The sequence below is a fragment of the Mus caroli genome, chromosome 10, assembly GCF_900094665.2.
Source record: "Mus caroli chromosome 10, CAROLI_EIJ_v1.1, whole genome shotgun sequence".
In the NCBI taxonomy this organism is placed as follows: domain Eukaryota; kingdom Metazoa; phylum Chordata; class Mammalia; order Rodentia; family Muridae; genus Mus; species Mus caroli.
The window spans coordinates 10,923,366-10,940,685 of NC_034579.1; the positions used below are offsets into that span (position 1 = coordinate 10,923,366).

Consider the following 17,320-nt stretch of genomic DNA (forward strand, 5'->3'; position numbering starts at 1 on the left):
GGGTAGGGAAATGAGGGAGAGGGGGGAGGGTATGGGGGACTTTTGGGATAGCACTGGAAATGTAATTGAGGAAAATACATAATAAAATATATTAAAAAAATAAAGGGTTATGTAACATTAAAAAAAAAAGAAAAAAAGTCTTTTAAAAATACTGAAATTAATGTTTAAAATAAAATCTGTTCCAAGAACACAATGGGAATCAATTGCTAGTATTATCAGAAGGCACTAACACACTCTAAGTAAATGCTGCAAGGTTTTATTGTGGAGTTTGCTTTTTTTTAGGACTGTCGAGCATGGCCTGACTCTCTATCAGACCACAGTCTATTTCCATGGTTTTAACTATTATAATAATGACTAATGTGGTTTTAACTATTATAATAATGACTAATGAGTCAGCTAAGTTGGTTGGTATAGTACTCTTTTTTGGTTTTTGTGTTCACACTTGTTGAAGCAGTGTCTTGCCACGCAACCTCTGTTGGTCTCAGAATAGCTATGTGCCACCACACCCAGCTACAATGGAATGTTTTTAAAATTTACTGCCATCAAGACAAACTTGTTTTGACTATTTTTACTAAATGTAAAGAATGGCTAATTGGGATAAATTTACTGAGAAATAAGTTTGAAATAGCTAGGTCCAAAAGTTATTTTCTTTAAGTAGAAAGGCCCACATCTGTAACCTAAAAAATCATTGTGGATTTACAATTCCACAATATATAAACCGTTACTTGGGTGGTCAGAAAGAATTCAACTAGAAGTTGTGTAACTCTGGTCAGAAGGTAGACAAACTTGTAAAAGCATTCGTATTTTCCTGTGCTTACTTACTTGTGAAATCGTCCAGCTCGATCTTCATTGTCTGCATACAAAAACATTTTCAAAGCATAATTTTCCAAATGGGCACAACCAACTATTTCTTGAGTAACAGCTTCATTATCCCCCAACTGTTTTTTAAGCTAAAATAAAATCAGACATATAGCTCATGATTTGTATTCTCAGAAGGGTCTACTTATGCACAAGTAATTCTAATAATTATTTTAAGTAAATTACTTTATATTCATTTCAATTAAAGCTGTAACAGTAAACCTTATAAAAATAAAAATGGGTCTACACCAGTCTCCTGTATTCAAACCAAAGCCCGATTCCCTCACAGGGATGAAAATGTAGAGGTACAGTTGAGGTCTAAAGATAAAAACAACCAAAAATAAAAGACAACATTGCCACGTGTACTGGTGAAGAATCAAAACCTCCTAAATATTACCAAGTCCCTAACAACTACCCTAAAATGGAACTAGAAACTTCTCAAGCACATAATTTAAAATTTAACTTTGACCCATTTCAGTTTGTATCAAATATAAAAAGAAGACTAGAAGCTTCTGTGCCCTAAAATAGTGCCTCAGAACCAGTTTAAAGGTGAGCTCACAGCAATCTATTTGATCAGTATACAGTGACAAACTCATTACCAGATTATTTTATACTTAAACATGTACAGTCCCTGTCAACAGAACTTCAGCTATGCAGACTTTTAGTCTGCATATCCCTCCACTGCATATATAGCAATCTGAAATATTTACAATCAAAAGAGCTTCTGTTTTTCTCATCTAGGACCATGTTATTGAAATAAAATTCTTTTGAGATTATCCGATTCAGGCAAGCATATTATTACACTACTTCTATTAGAGTCTGACTGGAGAGGTAGGTAACTCAGGGATTGAGAGCACTTACTGTTCTTGCAGAAGACATGGGCTCAGTTCCCAGCACCCACAAGATAGCTTACAATAATCTGTCACTCAAGTTCTAGGGGATCTGATGCCCTCTTCTGGTCTCTGCAGGCACTACACACATGTGGAACACATGCATGCATACAAACACACTCATGTGTGTGCATACACGCATACTCATGATATCAGGCTTGGCTACTAAGCAAGCTAAAGTAAAACTTTAAAAATTAAAATAGAATAATTTAAAGATCAGAAGTGATATATGTAATGTTGTAATTTAAGGTAATTTTGACTAATCTGATTCTGAAAAAACAGTAGAAAAAAACCACTCAAATGCTCACAGAATACAATTTACTGTGTTCAAGCTGAAAAAAGACTTGCAAAACCAGATTTAGATCTAAAAAAATTCATGAGAACACACCACTTCATTTTATTCTCATCAAGCAAAAAATTCTGATAAAACCACAACATGTTTGATGGCTTTAGAGTATAATGCAAACAATGTATCATAGAGATATGCATTCATATGAATGAACTTACCTGATGTCATTTAAACTCCAGGTGAGTCCCTATATAAATGTGACTATATGAATTGCAAAGAACTGAGTTCTGCTCATCCTGAATTTTTATCTTAGTTGTTATTATTAGTGTGAAAGAGACATATTCTGTACGGATGCCTGTGAAAGGAGGAATTTTACAAATTCTATGTGTGAGTCATTCCCCATCTTCCCCAACAGCACCTCTGCCATAGCACTCTAATTCACCTTGCAATCATGGAAGCCACACTAGAAACCAGGAGACAGCCACAGCAAGTCAGAGAGGGAGGGCACAATATCTATGGCTGCCAATGACAACTGGGCTCTACGTTTTTGTTGCTGTGATAAAAACAATGACCAAAAGCAACTTGAGGAAAGGTTTATTTGGCTTACATTTCCAGGTCACAATCCATCTTTAAGGAAAGTCAGGGCAGGAATTGAAGGCAAAATCTAGAGCAGAAACTATGAAAGAATGTTTGTAACTGGCTTGCTCTCTGGTTCTCTTCGGTAAGTTTTCTTACATACCCATCTGCCTAAGTAAGTATGGTATCATCCACAGTGGGCTGAGACCTCCTGCATCAATTATTAATCAAGACAATTCTTCATAGACACGCCCACAGGCCAATTTCATCAAAGCAATTCAACTGAGTTTCCCTCTTCCAGTGACTTAAGCTACGTCAAGTGCCAATACAAACCAGCCATAACACCTGGAGAGCAGGGCAAAGGAGTAAACCCTGATTACTAAGACTATTCATGGCTGGCATTGCATTCTTTATTCAATGACATCCAATTTAACAACTCCATTTCCCCTCAATCGATCTGCACAGTAACCTGTGAAGTTAAACCCTACCGAAGGGTCAGAGGTGTTAGCTGCTCCACCACTGTCCAACAAGTAGAGGAAGGTATGTGGCTTCCAGCAAGGAAAAGGGAAAGAGAATAAGCAATTGGTACCTCTTTCTTCATGATTCCTTTCACTAAATAGCCCACTTTATTACAGTAAGAGCTATTAAGAGTTCTTCACTCAACACTCCACATGATTATGTGAAGGAAGGCAGCGAAGGCCTTGCTACTTATGAAAGGATGAGCAGAAAGCCATCTATGGGAATGTGGACGTGGGCCTGCTTTACACCTGAGACTCCCCTGGATATGGTGTGGGCTTTTAAGATTACTCATTTTTCTCCAGGTAGAATGTGACATTGCTAAGTGTAGTTAGGGGAAGAATTGAAATAACAGAAAATACATGCACAAACATACAAAATAAAATGCCATATAAAACAGCCAGATAATAAGTTAGTAGTGTGTAACTTACAGCTTCTAACTGATCCATTAGCTTTGATAAAAATTTACGACACTCAGGAGTTTTACTATCAATCTTCATTCCAGTTTGCATAGCATATAAACGACCTACACAGAAGAGAAAAACACATGTTGGCTTTAAATTTCTATACTTTAAAAAAATTCATCAGATATTTAATTAGGTCCATGGTTAAGAAATTTACAACACCCATTCTTAAGGATAACTTCCATTGGTTAGGATATAAGTGAACAGTCTACAGACCTGGACCTGGGGAACAGCTTTGATTTTTGGCAAAACATATAAGCCCACAGCTTTTTGATCAATCTTAGCTGTTTGATAATTTTGCATTTTCTTTTTTCCATTACATCTATCTCACCATCTTGTGTAGTTGCTGTTCTTGAGGTAAGCACTGCTGACTGGACACTAGGACACTATGAGTTGTGCTTACAGCAGGGCTTTTTCTTTTTTTTTTTTTTTGCCCCTGAGGCTCCAGAGTCTTTGCATCATCTCCTGAGTAGAAAAAACAACTCGGCATTTTGCTGAGCACACAAGCTAAGGAACCACCACTCTTGTTCCTAGCAACTGGTGTGTGAACTGTCTTAGTCTTCACAACTTAGCAGCTGAATATGTCTTCTCCTACACGCCCTTTCCAGAACACACAGCAAGACTGTGAACACCGATCTTCAGTATTCTTGTCTCCAGTTCTGCCTGTTGAAACACGCCAACCACACTGCTTTCTTGGCTCTAGGCTTTACCTTTGGTCCAGCTTTCTGGACTTTTAAAAGCACCAGCTTTTGAGATGGGAAGCACCTGAACTTTTATACTTTAAATATTACCTTTAAGTGACTGAATGTTTAAAATATTTTTCCTAGTAAGAAAATCAGAATCCATATAAATTTAAAATAAAGATTAGATTTCTTATGGATTTTATTTATAAAAAAAACACAAAATCTTACCTAAAAATGCAAGACAGGCATCATGTTAATACATCTTTACAAGTAAGGCCTTCTTTTCCCAACATGTTAAAAACAAATAAAAAACTAGGTAGTCCTATAGTGTCAAAAGGATATATAATTTAACTGGTGAGTCAAAGCGTTAAGAGACAAGACTCGACAAGACAAAGCAACATAAAATACAATTCCATGTAAAGAGTGCTTGCCAAGTTAGTGGAGCTGATAGACAACTTGGGTTAGGGTGGTGCCATCAGAGGCTAGAGCTGAAGTTGATAGGAAGAGCTGGTTCAGTTATTTCAATGTACTCTTTCCCTTTAAATAAATAAACCTCTTTAAAAACTAATAAAAGCGTCTGAGATAAGGCTAAAACTGAAGCCCTCTTTATCAAACATCCCAGTTTCAACAGTTTCCAGTGTGGAGAACTAGAAATCTTTATGGTGGTGACTTTACAGGATCAACATACACACAAAGTCTGCAATTCCTCCTTCTACAAACTCAGCATGTCCTGGAGATTACAGGACTGTTTCACAGCACACATGGGTTCTTCTAGCAAACACACACTGAGGCAGTTCTAAAAGTTAACTGTTACAATTAATTTTATGTTACTGTACTTCCCATGCACATATCTGAAAGTTCCTCGGGTTAGAGAAAAACGAGAAGTAGCTCTCCCTAGTGCCATTTTCACCTAGAGATACTTGAAGGTGTGTTTAAAACAAAGTACCACTATATAGTTATTTCTATGATATATGCAAGCACCTGTATAACTCAGTCCTCTAAAATATTTACTTTTATACATTCATTTAAAGTTAATAAATTATAGACAATATTATTGGAGATTGGTGTTCAATACATATTTCTAGTCCTTCAGGGTAGAAGAAAAATGTGACAAACTGTACACCATTTTTTCCAGCAATCAAATATTTTTTGGCCCTAATCTAGGCCAAGCTTCTTCTTCACATACTGCTTTAGAATTAACATCCACCGAGTGTGAATGTTTCCTTGGTCCCCGCTTCGTCCTGAAACGTGCTATCACTTCAGGGCATCAGGATTGTAGTCCTCAGGTAACCATTATGTTTTAAATCCACGCCCCCCCCCCCCCACTGCCTATCTGTGATTTACAAATTCTGCTGTTATCTAATTTACTCTCTCTCCAGTGTCTTCCCAACTCTCTTGGGCTGCTTGTGTCCTCTGCCACCCAATATTATCATGTCTGCAATGACCTGTGGATCTCAGGGTCTTTCCTTGTCCATCTGGGATACTGCTGAAACTTTCCTGGTTACATGGATACTACTATAGCAGAGATTGCTGGGTGCCTTCTCGTATGGCAGCTTCCCATCTTTTTGCTATGCTCAAAACAAAAGTACGGCCTTATATAAGAACTAAACCTAAGTTTACAGAACCAGAAACTGCTGGGAGCAACTTTCATAAAGTCTCTCTCCAGCCATAAAAGGCAGGGAAAGATCTCACTTCCTTCATCTCTTCCTTGCCATCTAGAACACTACCACTTCGTAACTCTCGTGTTCACCTTGAACTATATGCAGCCTTTGCAATGTGCTAGTTGCTAGCTCTGAAACTACACTAGCTCGGGGCCCTAGTAACTTCATGGAGATTCACCGACAATGTGTACTGCTAACAAGTCTTTCTTTTAATCAGGGAGTAAATCCTTGTTTAACTGGATCATTAGTTTGAATCCTCTGTAATAAGCAACCCAATCTAATTCAAATGTAAAGCGGCATACTGACGGACCTCTGCTCACACACTGCCATTCCACAACTGAATTAGCATCTCCAGCATCTCCAGCGGATACACACAGGGGAAGGAAGTCTGTCGAGCACAGCTGTGAATGCAATACTCTGTTCTTCTAACACTTAACTATATGCACTACTCCAGGCTTCCAGTTCTTGAGAATCTTTCCACTTTTAAATTATCTTTCTACTTTCAGCTATCTTTGCAACCATATTTAATTTTACAATGCATTTTTCTTTTGGCTTTTTGAGATAAGAATCTTGCTATGCATGTCAGGCTGGCCTGGGACTCACTAGATCCTCTCAGACTCTGATTTAACATTTATGTATTAGTTAAGTGTCTTACAATTTGAAGTTTGAAATAAGTAATAGAAGATACATTCTCCAATACTGATTTAAAAAAAAACCAAAAACCTTAAATCTCTGTATGAAAGAATATTAGAAAGCATCTTTTGCCATATGGATGAAAAAAGGATCACTTTCAAAGAGATGTCTGAGACAACCAATTCATAAGAGAAACAGAAATGCAATAAAAATTAATGTGCAACACTGAAAACACCTATTAAGGTAGAACAAATGTGTGTAGCTAACATTGTCTACAAGGATATTTCATGTTGGAATTTCTTCTAGGCAAGAGAGATGGATAATTTAATTGTTTTCTGAGATTATAATGGCAGCCTTCCCCACTTCCACATACACCTCCACCCCACCCTTTTTCAAATTCATGGTCTCTTTTTGTTTGTTTTTATAAATAAATATTATGTGATGATGAGTAATGAGGTATGTTTGCAAAAGGATTAAGTACTTTCCATCCCAACTTTAGTTTAATGTGAGGCATTCAGGAGAGAAACATTCACTAATCATGAAAGTATGCATTATTCAAGGTTTCAGACTCTGAACATAAATATTCTAACATCTTGCTTATCCAAGAGAAATGTAAAAATGCCTAACATGATGTAAGTATAAAATTTTAATATATATGTACACACACACACACACACCCCAGTGAAAAATAAGGTTTTACTATATTAAAATATTATATTAAAAGAACATGGCATTGGAATACTAGAATATATATTGACATTTAAAAACAAAATTTATTTCAAAAAATAAAACTGAAAATACTATACTATTTCAAGTATGTACCTGCTATATGCTCAGTATTATCCTTTGTGCAGTAACTACTGAGTCAAACACTGAATTATATGCACTGTTTTTGGGGGGGTTGTTTGTTTGTTTGTTTTTTGAGACAGGGTTTCTCTGTGTAGCTCTGGCTGTCCTAGAACTCACACTGTAGACCAGGCTGGCCTCCAACTCAGAAATCTGCCTGCCTCTGCCTCCCAAGTGCTGGGATTAAAGGCGTGCACCACCACTGCCTGGCTCTGTGCACTGTTTTATAGCAGGTATAATTTTACTACTTTCCAAAGTAAAACTGCAGCAACAATCTCTTTCCCTGACAATATACAAAGTTTGACACAAATCAAAACAAAAGAATAAACAAGGAAGGCAGAATAAATGAATGTCTAATAATGGGTGTATATTCACCCTTCATCAAACAAGGATTTTGAAGCTCCTGTCATGATACAACTACTTATGAATTAATACACCTAGGTTTTAAAATATGTACTAAATCAGCCAATGCTCACATGTAAGATTCGGGAGTAGCATTGTGCTGATGCACAGCAGGCATTGCATGACATCACAAGCTACACTGGGGGGAGCAGACCTGTACTTTTAAGGCTGAGGCAAGAGAATTGCCAGGTTCAAAGCTGGCCTGTGAAACTGAATGATTTCAAGGCCAGCCTAGGCCTTAGAAAGATATCTGAACAAAATACATAAAAAACATTTCCTAACAGCAGAAACCATCCATGGTATCTAGAGAAAAGACACAAGCATGAACACCTAAGATCAGCCCAGCACTGTGCAGGAGCACATTTAAACTCCAGAGGAAGGACAACAGTTCCAAGCAAGGACAGCACGTCTTCTGGTTGAACTGGGAAAAACAGTTCACTAGGAGCTTCCCTTATCCCAGCTCTCTGTCTTCCTGGAGATATGCTCTACCTCCCCACCCCTGTCAGTTGCAGATTTCCACTCATTCTGATGGCCATCTGTCCATCCCTCCTGTCCATCCCCACATCCTGATCCTGAGCCCCCATCCCCTTTCCCACTCAGTTCCCTCCCTCTATCTGTCTTGAGAAAGGAGTGGGGATGGGGGGAGAATTGTGGGAGGGGGTGACCAGGAGACCAGACATACTGCAGTAAGCAGTATGTATAAAGTGAATAAGTAAAATAAATAATTAATTAAATTAAAAACAAGAACAACAACAACAAAGAGTTCAGGGAGAATGAGGCAGTTTTAAGTTGAAGGCCAGAGTAATGACCTGGAGGAACCTATACAAAAAGAAGTTCATTGGTTTGTACAGCCAAACATTTGAAGTTGGCTGAACACTACTACAGGTCTGTGCAGGGGGAAATTCCACAGGGCCAAAGAATGCACAAAGGCTACGTGTCTACCTCTTCTCAAGCATACACAGTGTGCTAGAATACATTTATGGTCCAACTAGACCGTGGAGAGTCCTGGAGAGTTATCCAGAATATTCAGGAGACTCCAAAACCACACTTTAGTAATAGGGCTAACCTGTCCCTAAAGAAAAACCTGTTTTATTCATCCTCTCCAAAGGCTACTGTACCCATGCTCCACACAGAACTAGAAACAACAATGGTGACATTACTGGGAAACAAACAAAAGAACAAAGCACAGACGATCCAAGGAACCACAAATACCTTGAATGTTGGCCAGATCAAATCTTTTCAAAGTGTCCTATGTCCAAGCAAGAATTACTAAGCATACAGGTGTGAAAATATGACGAATAAAGCAGTAAGCCAACAATTCAAACAGATCAAGCGATGTTAAAATGAAGGAAATATCAGATGACAATCAAATACTAGGGAACTAATATTAAAGCATTTAAAAAAAATACAAACAAACAAAAACTAGTACAGAGAAGAAAAAGAGAAATATACACAAAGGGACTCAAATGTAACACCTAGAAAAACTCATCCAAAGTGAAAATTTACTTAATATGATTAGCAGTACAGTATAACCATAGAGAGCAAAAGAGAGGGAGAGATGGAGAGAGGAAGGGAGGGAGGGAAGGAGGGAAGAAGAGGGTGTATGTGTGTGTGTGTGTGTGTTAATGAGCCTTAGAAATAGCATCAAAATAAAACCCGGAGAAAACAATCTTAAGAAAAGAAGAAAGACAAACAACCTAGAAGCCAGCCTCTGTTGGTCCAGGAAAGTGTCAGGTGTCTAGCTTACATGTGACTAGATTCCAAATGAAGGGATCCAGCCAGAAAGGCCTCCAAAAGGAGGTGGAAGGAAAAACAAACTGTCAAGTCCAGTATACTGCAAGTGCATCTGTCAAAAAGAAAGGCTGAGGTGAAAGCTCACTTCCTGCAGCAGAGGCTGAAGTAATCTCAGCATGGAATGAAGAAGGAAATGGCAGACAGAGTTCTGGGAGAAAAAGGAATGCCATCATTCAAAAAGGAAGGAGACTGGTGAAAATGGTACTTATATGGTCAAACACAGGAAAAATTGGCTTCTCACTTTATAGAATAATGGTTAAAAGTAAAAATATAAAAAATATAAAATAAAAAGTAACATAAAAATACAGGGTATATGACATATGTATGAACACTATACCAACTATAGGGAAAAGGCAGGAAAAAAACAATAAATACTTTATGTGTAAAGTTATATAATGTATGATGGCAGACTATAATGCCTTAATGCAAATTTATAATGGTTACTAATAAATAAGAAATACTTATTAATTATATTATAAATATTATTAAGAGACTGACAGAATTCTTACACAAAACAAATGCTCGAGAGGACTGGAGAGATGGCTTAGTGGTTAAGAGCACTCCAGTTGTTCTGAGTTCTATTCTCAGCACCTACAAGGAGGAGCACAACACTCAGTAATTTCAATTCTAGGTGATTTGATGCCTTCTTCTGGCCTTTGAAGGCACTGCATTCATATGCTACACTGACAAACAGGCAGGTAAAAACACTCATTTATACGCACATACTCTTGCCCCCTACCACACCAAAGAGTACCCCAATTATCTGTCAAAGAGTCAGATATTCTTGCTATCAGTGTTGTATTTGACATTTCGGGTTTTTGTAAGAGTATTTGAATTCAAGCACACTAGTAATTAGTAATACAAATGACTTACTCCAGTTAAAAATAGAAGACTCAAAAGTATATGTTCTTCAAGACTCCATTGATCTGGAGTAATAGTAACTTAAAGAAAACTAGCATTAAGTGAGTATTTAAGAATCATGCATTTCCACAATCATTTAAAAGTGGTAACATCAAAGTAGTTCACCACAAAAAATATTGTGAAGCTAATGTTACTTTTGGTCCAAGATTACTAATAAAATGAACACTTCCTGCCATCTGATTCTCAAAGGTACAAAAACTGTATGTCAGAGACAAGATGGACTCTTAAACATATTGTACTGGGAACCTGGACAGTCAGATGTAAAAGTGTCAATCTCTGTCTCTATGGCTCTGAATCTCAACTGAAAATAGATCCAAGTTCCCAATTAAAGCCTTGAAATCACAGGGGAAACCCTTCAAATCAGAGGCATAGGCAAAGACTTTAAGAACAGGATTCAAAATAGCTTAGAGAAGAATATCAAGAATTGACAAATGTTAATTACATAAGATTACACAGCAAAGTAATTACCAAACAAGAGACAACCTGCAGAACACAAGAAAATCTTTGCTATCTATACATCTGGGAAATTAATATTCAGGATATATAGAATATTAAAAAATCTAAGAAATCAATGAACAAATGCGTGTTGTTCAAAACTACTCAAGGGTTAATCAACAAATAAAAACATTTCAACATTGTCATTCATTGTGGAAATGTAAGTCAAAACTACATTGAGGGTTCTTCACCTTATCTCAATCAGAATGGCTAAGAGGAAAACCAGCCAATGCTGGTGATTGTGGGGGTCACATTCATGCACCGTGAATGGGAATATAAAGAAGCACAACCATCATAAAAATCAGGATGGAGCTGCAACATCTCTGCTTCCTGGGAAGGCTTTCTCTCAGAAGTGTGTGGCTCCTAGGCTCCTGTGTCTCAGGATGCCCTTCCATTTGGACACTGTCCCACTTCAGAGCTGTATGGTTCATAACCTTCCCTTCGGACATAATCAAGCATTTTTTTCCCTCAAAAGAACTGAAGCCTAAGGATGTCAGCTGGCACATAAAGTTACAGAAGACTGCAGGTGTGCATTTGCACACCGTGTTACATTTTAGTCACTTCACACAAACAGTATGTGTAGTGACTGTAAGAAGGAGGGTGAGTGATTCTTTATTCTTTTATAAGTATTAGAAAGTTTCTCAAAATCAAAACAAAACCCATGCATTATTTTGACATATGTTTCTCAAAGGTGGCAAAACAGTACTGTCTATTGCTTCTAGAGGGAGCAGGAAAAACATGGGGGAGCATTGTGAGTTACGTGCATATAAATATTAAAGGCAATTTTCGGTGTTTACCTTCAATGTCCCCCACATTTTTGTTTGTTTTTCTGTTTTCTTTTGAGCCAAGGTCTCTTAACTGAACCTAGAGCTTTCGAATTAAATAGTCTGGCTGCCCAATCAGTTCCTGATATCCACCTGTCTCTGCATTTTGAGTGCTGGGATTACAGAGGAACTCTGTCTTGCCTGGCTTTTATGTGGGTGTTAGCAATCAAAGTTGGGTCGTCATGCTTGTATGGTAAGCACATTACTCACTTTCCCAGTGAGTGCAGTGTGGGGGAATTGTAGCCACTTAACAATAACTTTCTAAAATGTGCCAGGTAGTCCTGTCAACAAAGAATTGCTCTTCCATGATGTCCAGCCCTCTTTTCAAAAGGAAATGGTAATAAATTGAGTCTCAATAAACACAAGCACTCCCTCCTCAAAACTTGATAAGCCCAAGTATAAAAAAAAAGTAACCCGTAACAGCTAAATGAAGTAGAATTTAGCAAGCATATCTACTGAAGCCTATTATAGATAGTCTGCTGCTATTCAAAAAGGATGCAGGTTTTCACCTCTGAGCAGTCAAATGTAACTATTATGAAAAGCAAGCAGTACCAACTGGCTTGAATTCTCTGGGATGGCAAAGAAGGAAATTAAAGTTGAGGGGTTGCACAGACTGTATTCCTGCAATCCCAGCTTTTTTCTGAAGAGCTTTATTTAAACAAAGGAGAATATTCGAATTACTAAAATGATTACAATATAGAACAAAACATGGGTGTCCTTATGCCTGCACAAATATAAATAATGCAACACATGCTGGTGAGGATGTGGAGAAAGAGGCACACTCCTCTATTGCTGGTGGGATTGTAAGCTGGTAAAACCACTTTGGAAATCAGTCTGGAGATTCCTCAGAAAACTGGAAGACCCAGCTATATCACTCTTGGGAATATACCTAAAAGATGCCCACCATGCCCAGAAGCACATGTTCCACTATATTCATATCACCTTATTTGTGATAGCCAGAAGCTGGAAACAACCCAGATGTCCCATGACAGAAAAACGGATACAGAAAATGTGGTTCATTTACACAATGGAATACTACTCAGCTATTAAGAACAACAACATCTTGAGTTTTGCAGGCAAATGGATGGAACTAGAAAATATCACCCTGAGTGAGATAACTCAGACCCAAAAGGACATGCATGGTATGTACTCACTAATATGTAGATATTAGCCAAAAAAAAAAAAAAAAGAAAGAAAGAAAGAAAGAAAGAAAGAAAGAAAGAAAAAGAAAAAAGGTCAGAATACCCAAGATACAGTCTACAGACGACTTCAAAAAGGAGAAAGAAAAAAAAAAAAAAAAAAAAGAAAGAAAGAAAGAAAGAAAGAAAGAAAAAAAAAAGGTCAGAATACCCAAGATACAGTCTACAGACGACTTCAAAAAGGTCAACAGGATGAAGGGTCCAAGTGAGGATGCCTCAGTCCTACTTGGGAGGGAAAAGAAAGCAATCACAAGTAAGGAGGAGGGAGGGAGTGACCTGGGATGGAAGGGAGGGGGGACTAGGGGTGTGTGTGTGGGGAGAGGGGAACCTGATCTGGTATTGGGTGAGGGAAAGAACTGATGCCCTGAGGGCCACCAGAAAGAATGGAAATAGGCAGCCTCAGGAGGTAGGAGGTTGGGGGTGGCCCTCCAGAATGTACCAGAGACCTGGGAGGTTAGTGACTCTCAGCACTCAAAGGGTCCTGAGATGAAATGCCTGACAGTAGGAGAGGGAACTTAAGGAACCCACCTCCAGCAGGAAGACAGGGCATCAAATGATGGAGAGGGTTGCCATCCCACAGCCACAACTCTGACCTATAATTGTTCCTGTCTGAAAGAACTGCAGGGATGGAAATGGAGAGAAGTCTGAGGAAAAGAAGGTCCAGTGACAGGCCCAAAGTGGGATCCAGCTCAAGGGGAGGCCCCAAGGCCTGATACTATTACTGAGGCTATGGAGCGCTCACAAAAAGGGATCTAGCATGCCTGTACTCCAGAAGACCCAACAAGCAGCTGAAGGAGTCAGATGCTTTTGCACCCAACCAATGGACAGAAGCTGCTGACCCCTGTGATTGAAAGGCTAAAGAAGCTGAGGAGGAGGGTAACCCTGTAGGAGGATCAGCAGTCAACCTGGACTCCCTCCTACCCAGACCCAAGATCTCTCAAACACTGGACCACCAACCAGGCAGCATACACCAGCTGATATGAGGCCCCCAACACATATATACAGCAGAGACTGGAGGCCCCAGGGAGTTTAGAGGTCAGGTGGGTGGGGCGTGGGGGGGTGGAGACATTCTCATGGAGATGGGGGTGGGGAGGGAGGAGGTATGGGATGTGGTACAGTCAGGAGGTTTGATGTGGGGGAGGAACTGGGGGGAGAGGGAATAAAATCTGGGGTGTAAAAAAATGAATAAAAAACATTTCTGCTTTAATATGTTATATCATATTTGACTGAAACTGTTGCATGTATCCACAACTTCTGGAAAAACTACTTAATCTTTTTGTGATCACATAAACAAAGGGAGTCCCAAGAAACTGTTTTTAAGGTCACTGAAGGTGTATGGTTTTACAATGCCACCCCCTAGAGGAATCTTTAAAAGCCAAACTGGAATGTTCATATTTTTAGTTACAGTGAACTTAAAAAGAGATCTTTCTGGATTCCGCCTATAGTATCAAATCTGGTGGTGTCAAAATTGTTATAATACAGTTTTGTTAGTGAGGACTCAAATATTTTCTGGTTTTATTAAAGAAAGGGGGTGGGGAGACTTAAAAAGACCCTGCTAATTTTTGATTAGCATTTGAGGCTCCTCACTGCCTATGCCTTTTAATAGTTTTGATTTCAGTTTTTAATGGTTTTATTTTTACAATATGAAATATGTCAACTTAGAGAAAGTGAAAAAGCAATCAGAAGCAAAAATGCCGTACATATACGAACACGCTATTGCTTATTCTTTGTTCTACATTTTTATATAGCTTGTCATCTTTTTTTTTTTAAAGATTTATTTATTTATTATATGTAAGTACACTGTAGCTGTCTTCAGACACTCCAGAAGAGGGCATCAGATCTCGTTACGGATGGTTGTGAGCCACCATGTGGTTGCTGGGATTTGAACTCTGGACCTTCGGAAGAGCAGTCGGGTGCTCTTACCCACTGAGCCATCTCACCAGCCCATAGCTTGTCATCTTATAAAATGTACTTTGCCATTTTTTAAACAATAATTTCTCCAGTGAAGTCACTATTTTCATATGTATTTACATATTTTTGTGATATATTTACACACACACACACACCACTCTGTGCTTTGAAATTTTACACCTCCTTTACAGCAAAGCGTGTGCAGTACTTGGGCCCCACATGTGCTAGCAGTTGCTAAACAGGGAGCTATTTGCCTAGCACTGCTGCTTTTCTGAGGCAGGTTCTCATGTAGCCCAGGTTGGCTGTGAACTCTTGCTCCTCTCAACTCACCTGAGTGCCAGGAGTACAGGTGTAGGTGGTGATGCTCACCAAACGAGAATGTTAAGATCTTCCTGCACTTAGTGTTACCCACAGGAGCAGATCTAGCAGTGTCCAAAATATTTCAGTGTCGGTTGTTTGTAGGGACTCTTACCTTTTCTGGCTTTATTAACGGAAAAAAGATATATATCATATATATTTGATGGAATTCTGCTTAAAGCAATATTCATGACTTTTTCCTAAACATGAATTTACCCAAACTGGAACCACTTAACTGCAGATATTTAATTTTCCCAAAATATCTTCAACACGTTTGTGCCAACTCACTTAGCTATGCCACTGAACGTGCACCAAGTTCAATTTTTATATTAACATATGGTACTGGTTTAACTTATACTTATTACAGATTATCTTAGTTGGGGTTACTAGTGCTGTGATGAAACACCATATCCAAAAGCAACTCGGGGAAGAAAGGGTTTATTCCCTTCATAGCTCATCCCCAAAAGCATCAGAACAGGGACTCAAACAGAACAGGAACCTGCAGCAGGGGCTGATGCAGAGACCACAGACGAGTGCTGCTTAATGGCTTGTTTCTCACTGCTTGCTTACCCTGCTTTCTTTCTTTTTTTTAGTTCTCAAACTTTATTCAGCGCAGTAACTTTTGACCAGTTGACTTATGAAAACAACCCCCCCCCATTAACCCTCCAGCTTGGTTTTTCTTTTTTTACATTTTCATAAACAAAATAAAATAGAACTCAAATATATATATATATATATGCATCTTTTAGGGAAATCAAAGCTATTTGACTTGTGGGGCTCATTCATTAGTTTTTTTCTTTTTAAGGTTTTTATTTCATTTACATTTCCAATGCTATCCCAAAAGTCCCCCACAGGCTCCCACCACCACCTGCCCAGGGATGGCACCACCCACAATGGGCTGAGCCTTCCCTCATCAATCACTAACCAAGAAAATGTTCTACAGGCTTGCCTACAGCCAAATCTGATGTCAGCATTTTCTCAATTGAAGTTCTCTATGACTCTAGCTCAGATCAAGCTGATATAAAAACCAAGTGGGAACCCTGGTTAAGCTGAGTGTTAATAACTAGTACTCTGTCCTCATTAGTTTGTCCACTTAGTCACAGGGATCTCACATCTGTAAGAATCGGGGCTGGGGAGACGGCTCAATGGTAAGGTTCTTGTGCAAGCACGGGGATCTAAGTTTAGATTCCCAGCACCACTGCTATTCAGACTGCTTGTACGTGGGAATTAAGATGATAAAAGAATTGCAATTTCAGTTTTTTTTTTATCTCTGAGAAATTCTTGTTGACCTGTTAGCTTTATTCATAATATGAATAGGAAATGTCCTGAATGTCCTTCATCAGTTAAATTACTAAGCTGTAGTAAACACATAAAAGATTATATGCCTATACATACATACATACATACATACATACATGGAGAACAATGTAGATATGGTAAAGGGTACCATGATGGATGTAAGGAATATATAAACCATTTTGTGTAACTTAGACACCATTTTATGTGACTTGAAATAATATGATGACTGAGTTTGCAATTAGGCATCTCTATTAAGAGCTTTACCTCAGAAGCCAGCTCTAGGCAGGCTACCGGGCAGCTCAGATACCTTAAACACAGGAGCCTAGCACAGAACAGGCCTTGATATTTTAATGACATGACTCCAAGGTGTTGTTGATGTGCTAGTGAGCCAGTCCCAAGCTCTGAGCCCTGAGAGCACAAAGCTACCAGATTGTCTCTAGGATCACACTGCTCCCAAAACATGGCTTCTCTAGCTTCTGTGCTGATACCACTGGTAAAAGGACCTGAGACTTTGTGCAGACTTTGTGAGACTTTGGCCTTGGCCTTGGTGACCACTGAACATTCCAGCTCTGTCACTGGGCCCACTTGTCAGTCCTAGCAATTGGCCTATGCTTTCAAGGACCTCCAGAACTTCCATCAAGTGCCATCCTTACAGTGCTCCACCACTGAAGGACTTTATGGTGGATGTGGGTGGAGGCTTTG

The 17,320-nt window shown here is 38.8% G+C and overlaps 1 protein-coding gene across 1 annotated transcript in view; it reads right to left on the minus strand.

The window, feature by feature from the left end:
* The window catches only part of Vta1 (vesicle trafficking 1), a 52,087-nt gene that overhangs the window by 30,636 nt on the left and 4,131 nt on the right, over positions 1–17,320 (minus strand). The window contains exons 2-3 of the mRNA XM_021174648.1: positions 3,561–3,655; positions 823–950 (exon numbers count right to left, since the gene is read on the minus strand). Coding sequence (XP_021030307.1) covers positions 823–950; positions 3,561–3,655 — 223 coding nt within the window. The remainder of the gene's footprint in view (positions 1–822; positions 951–3,560; positions 3,656–17,320) is intronic.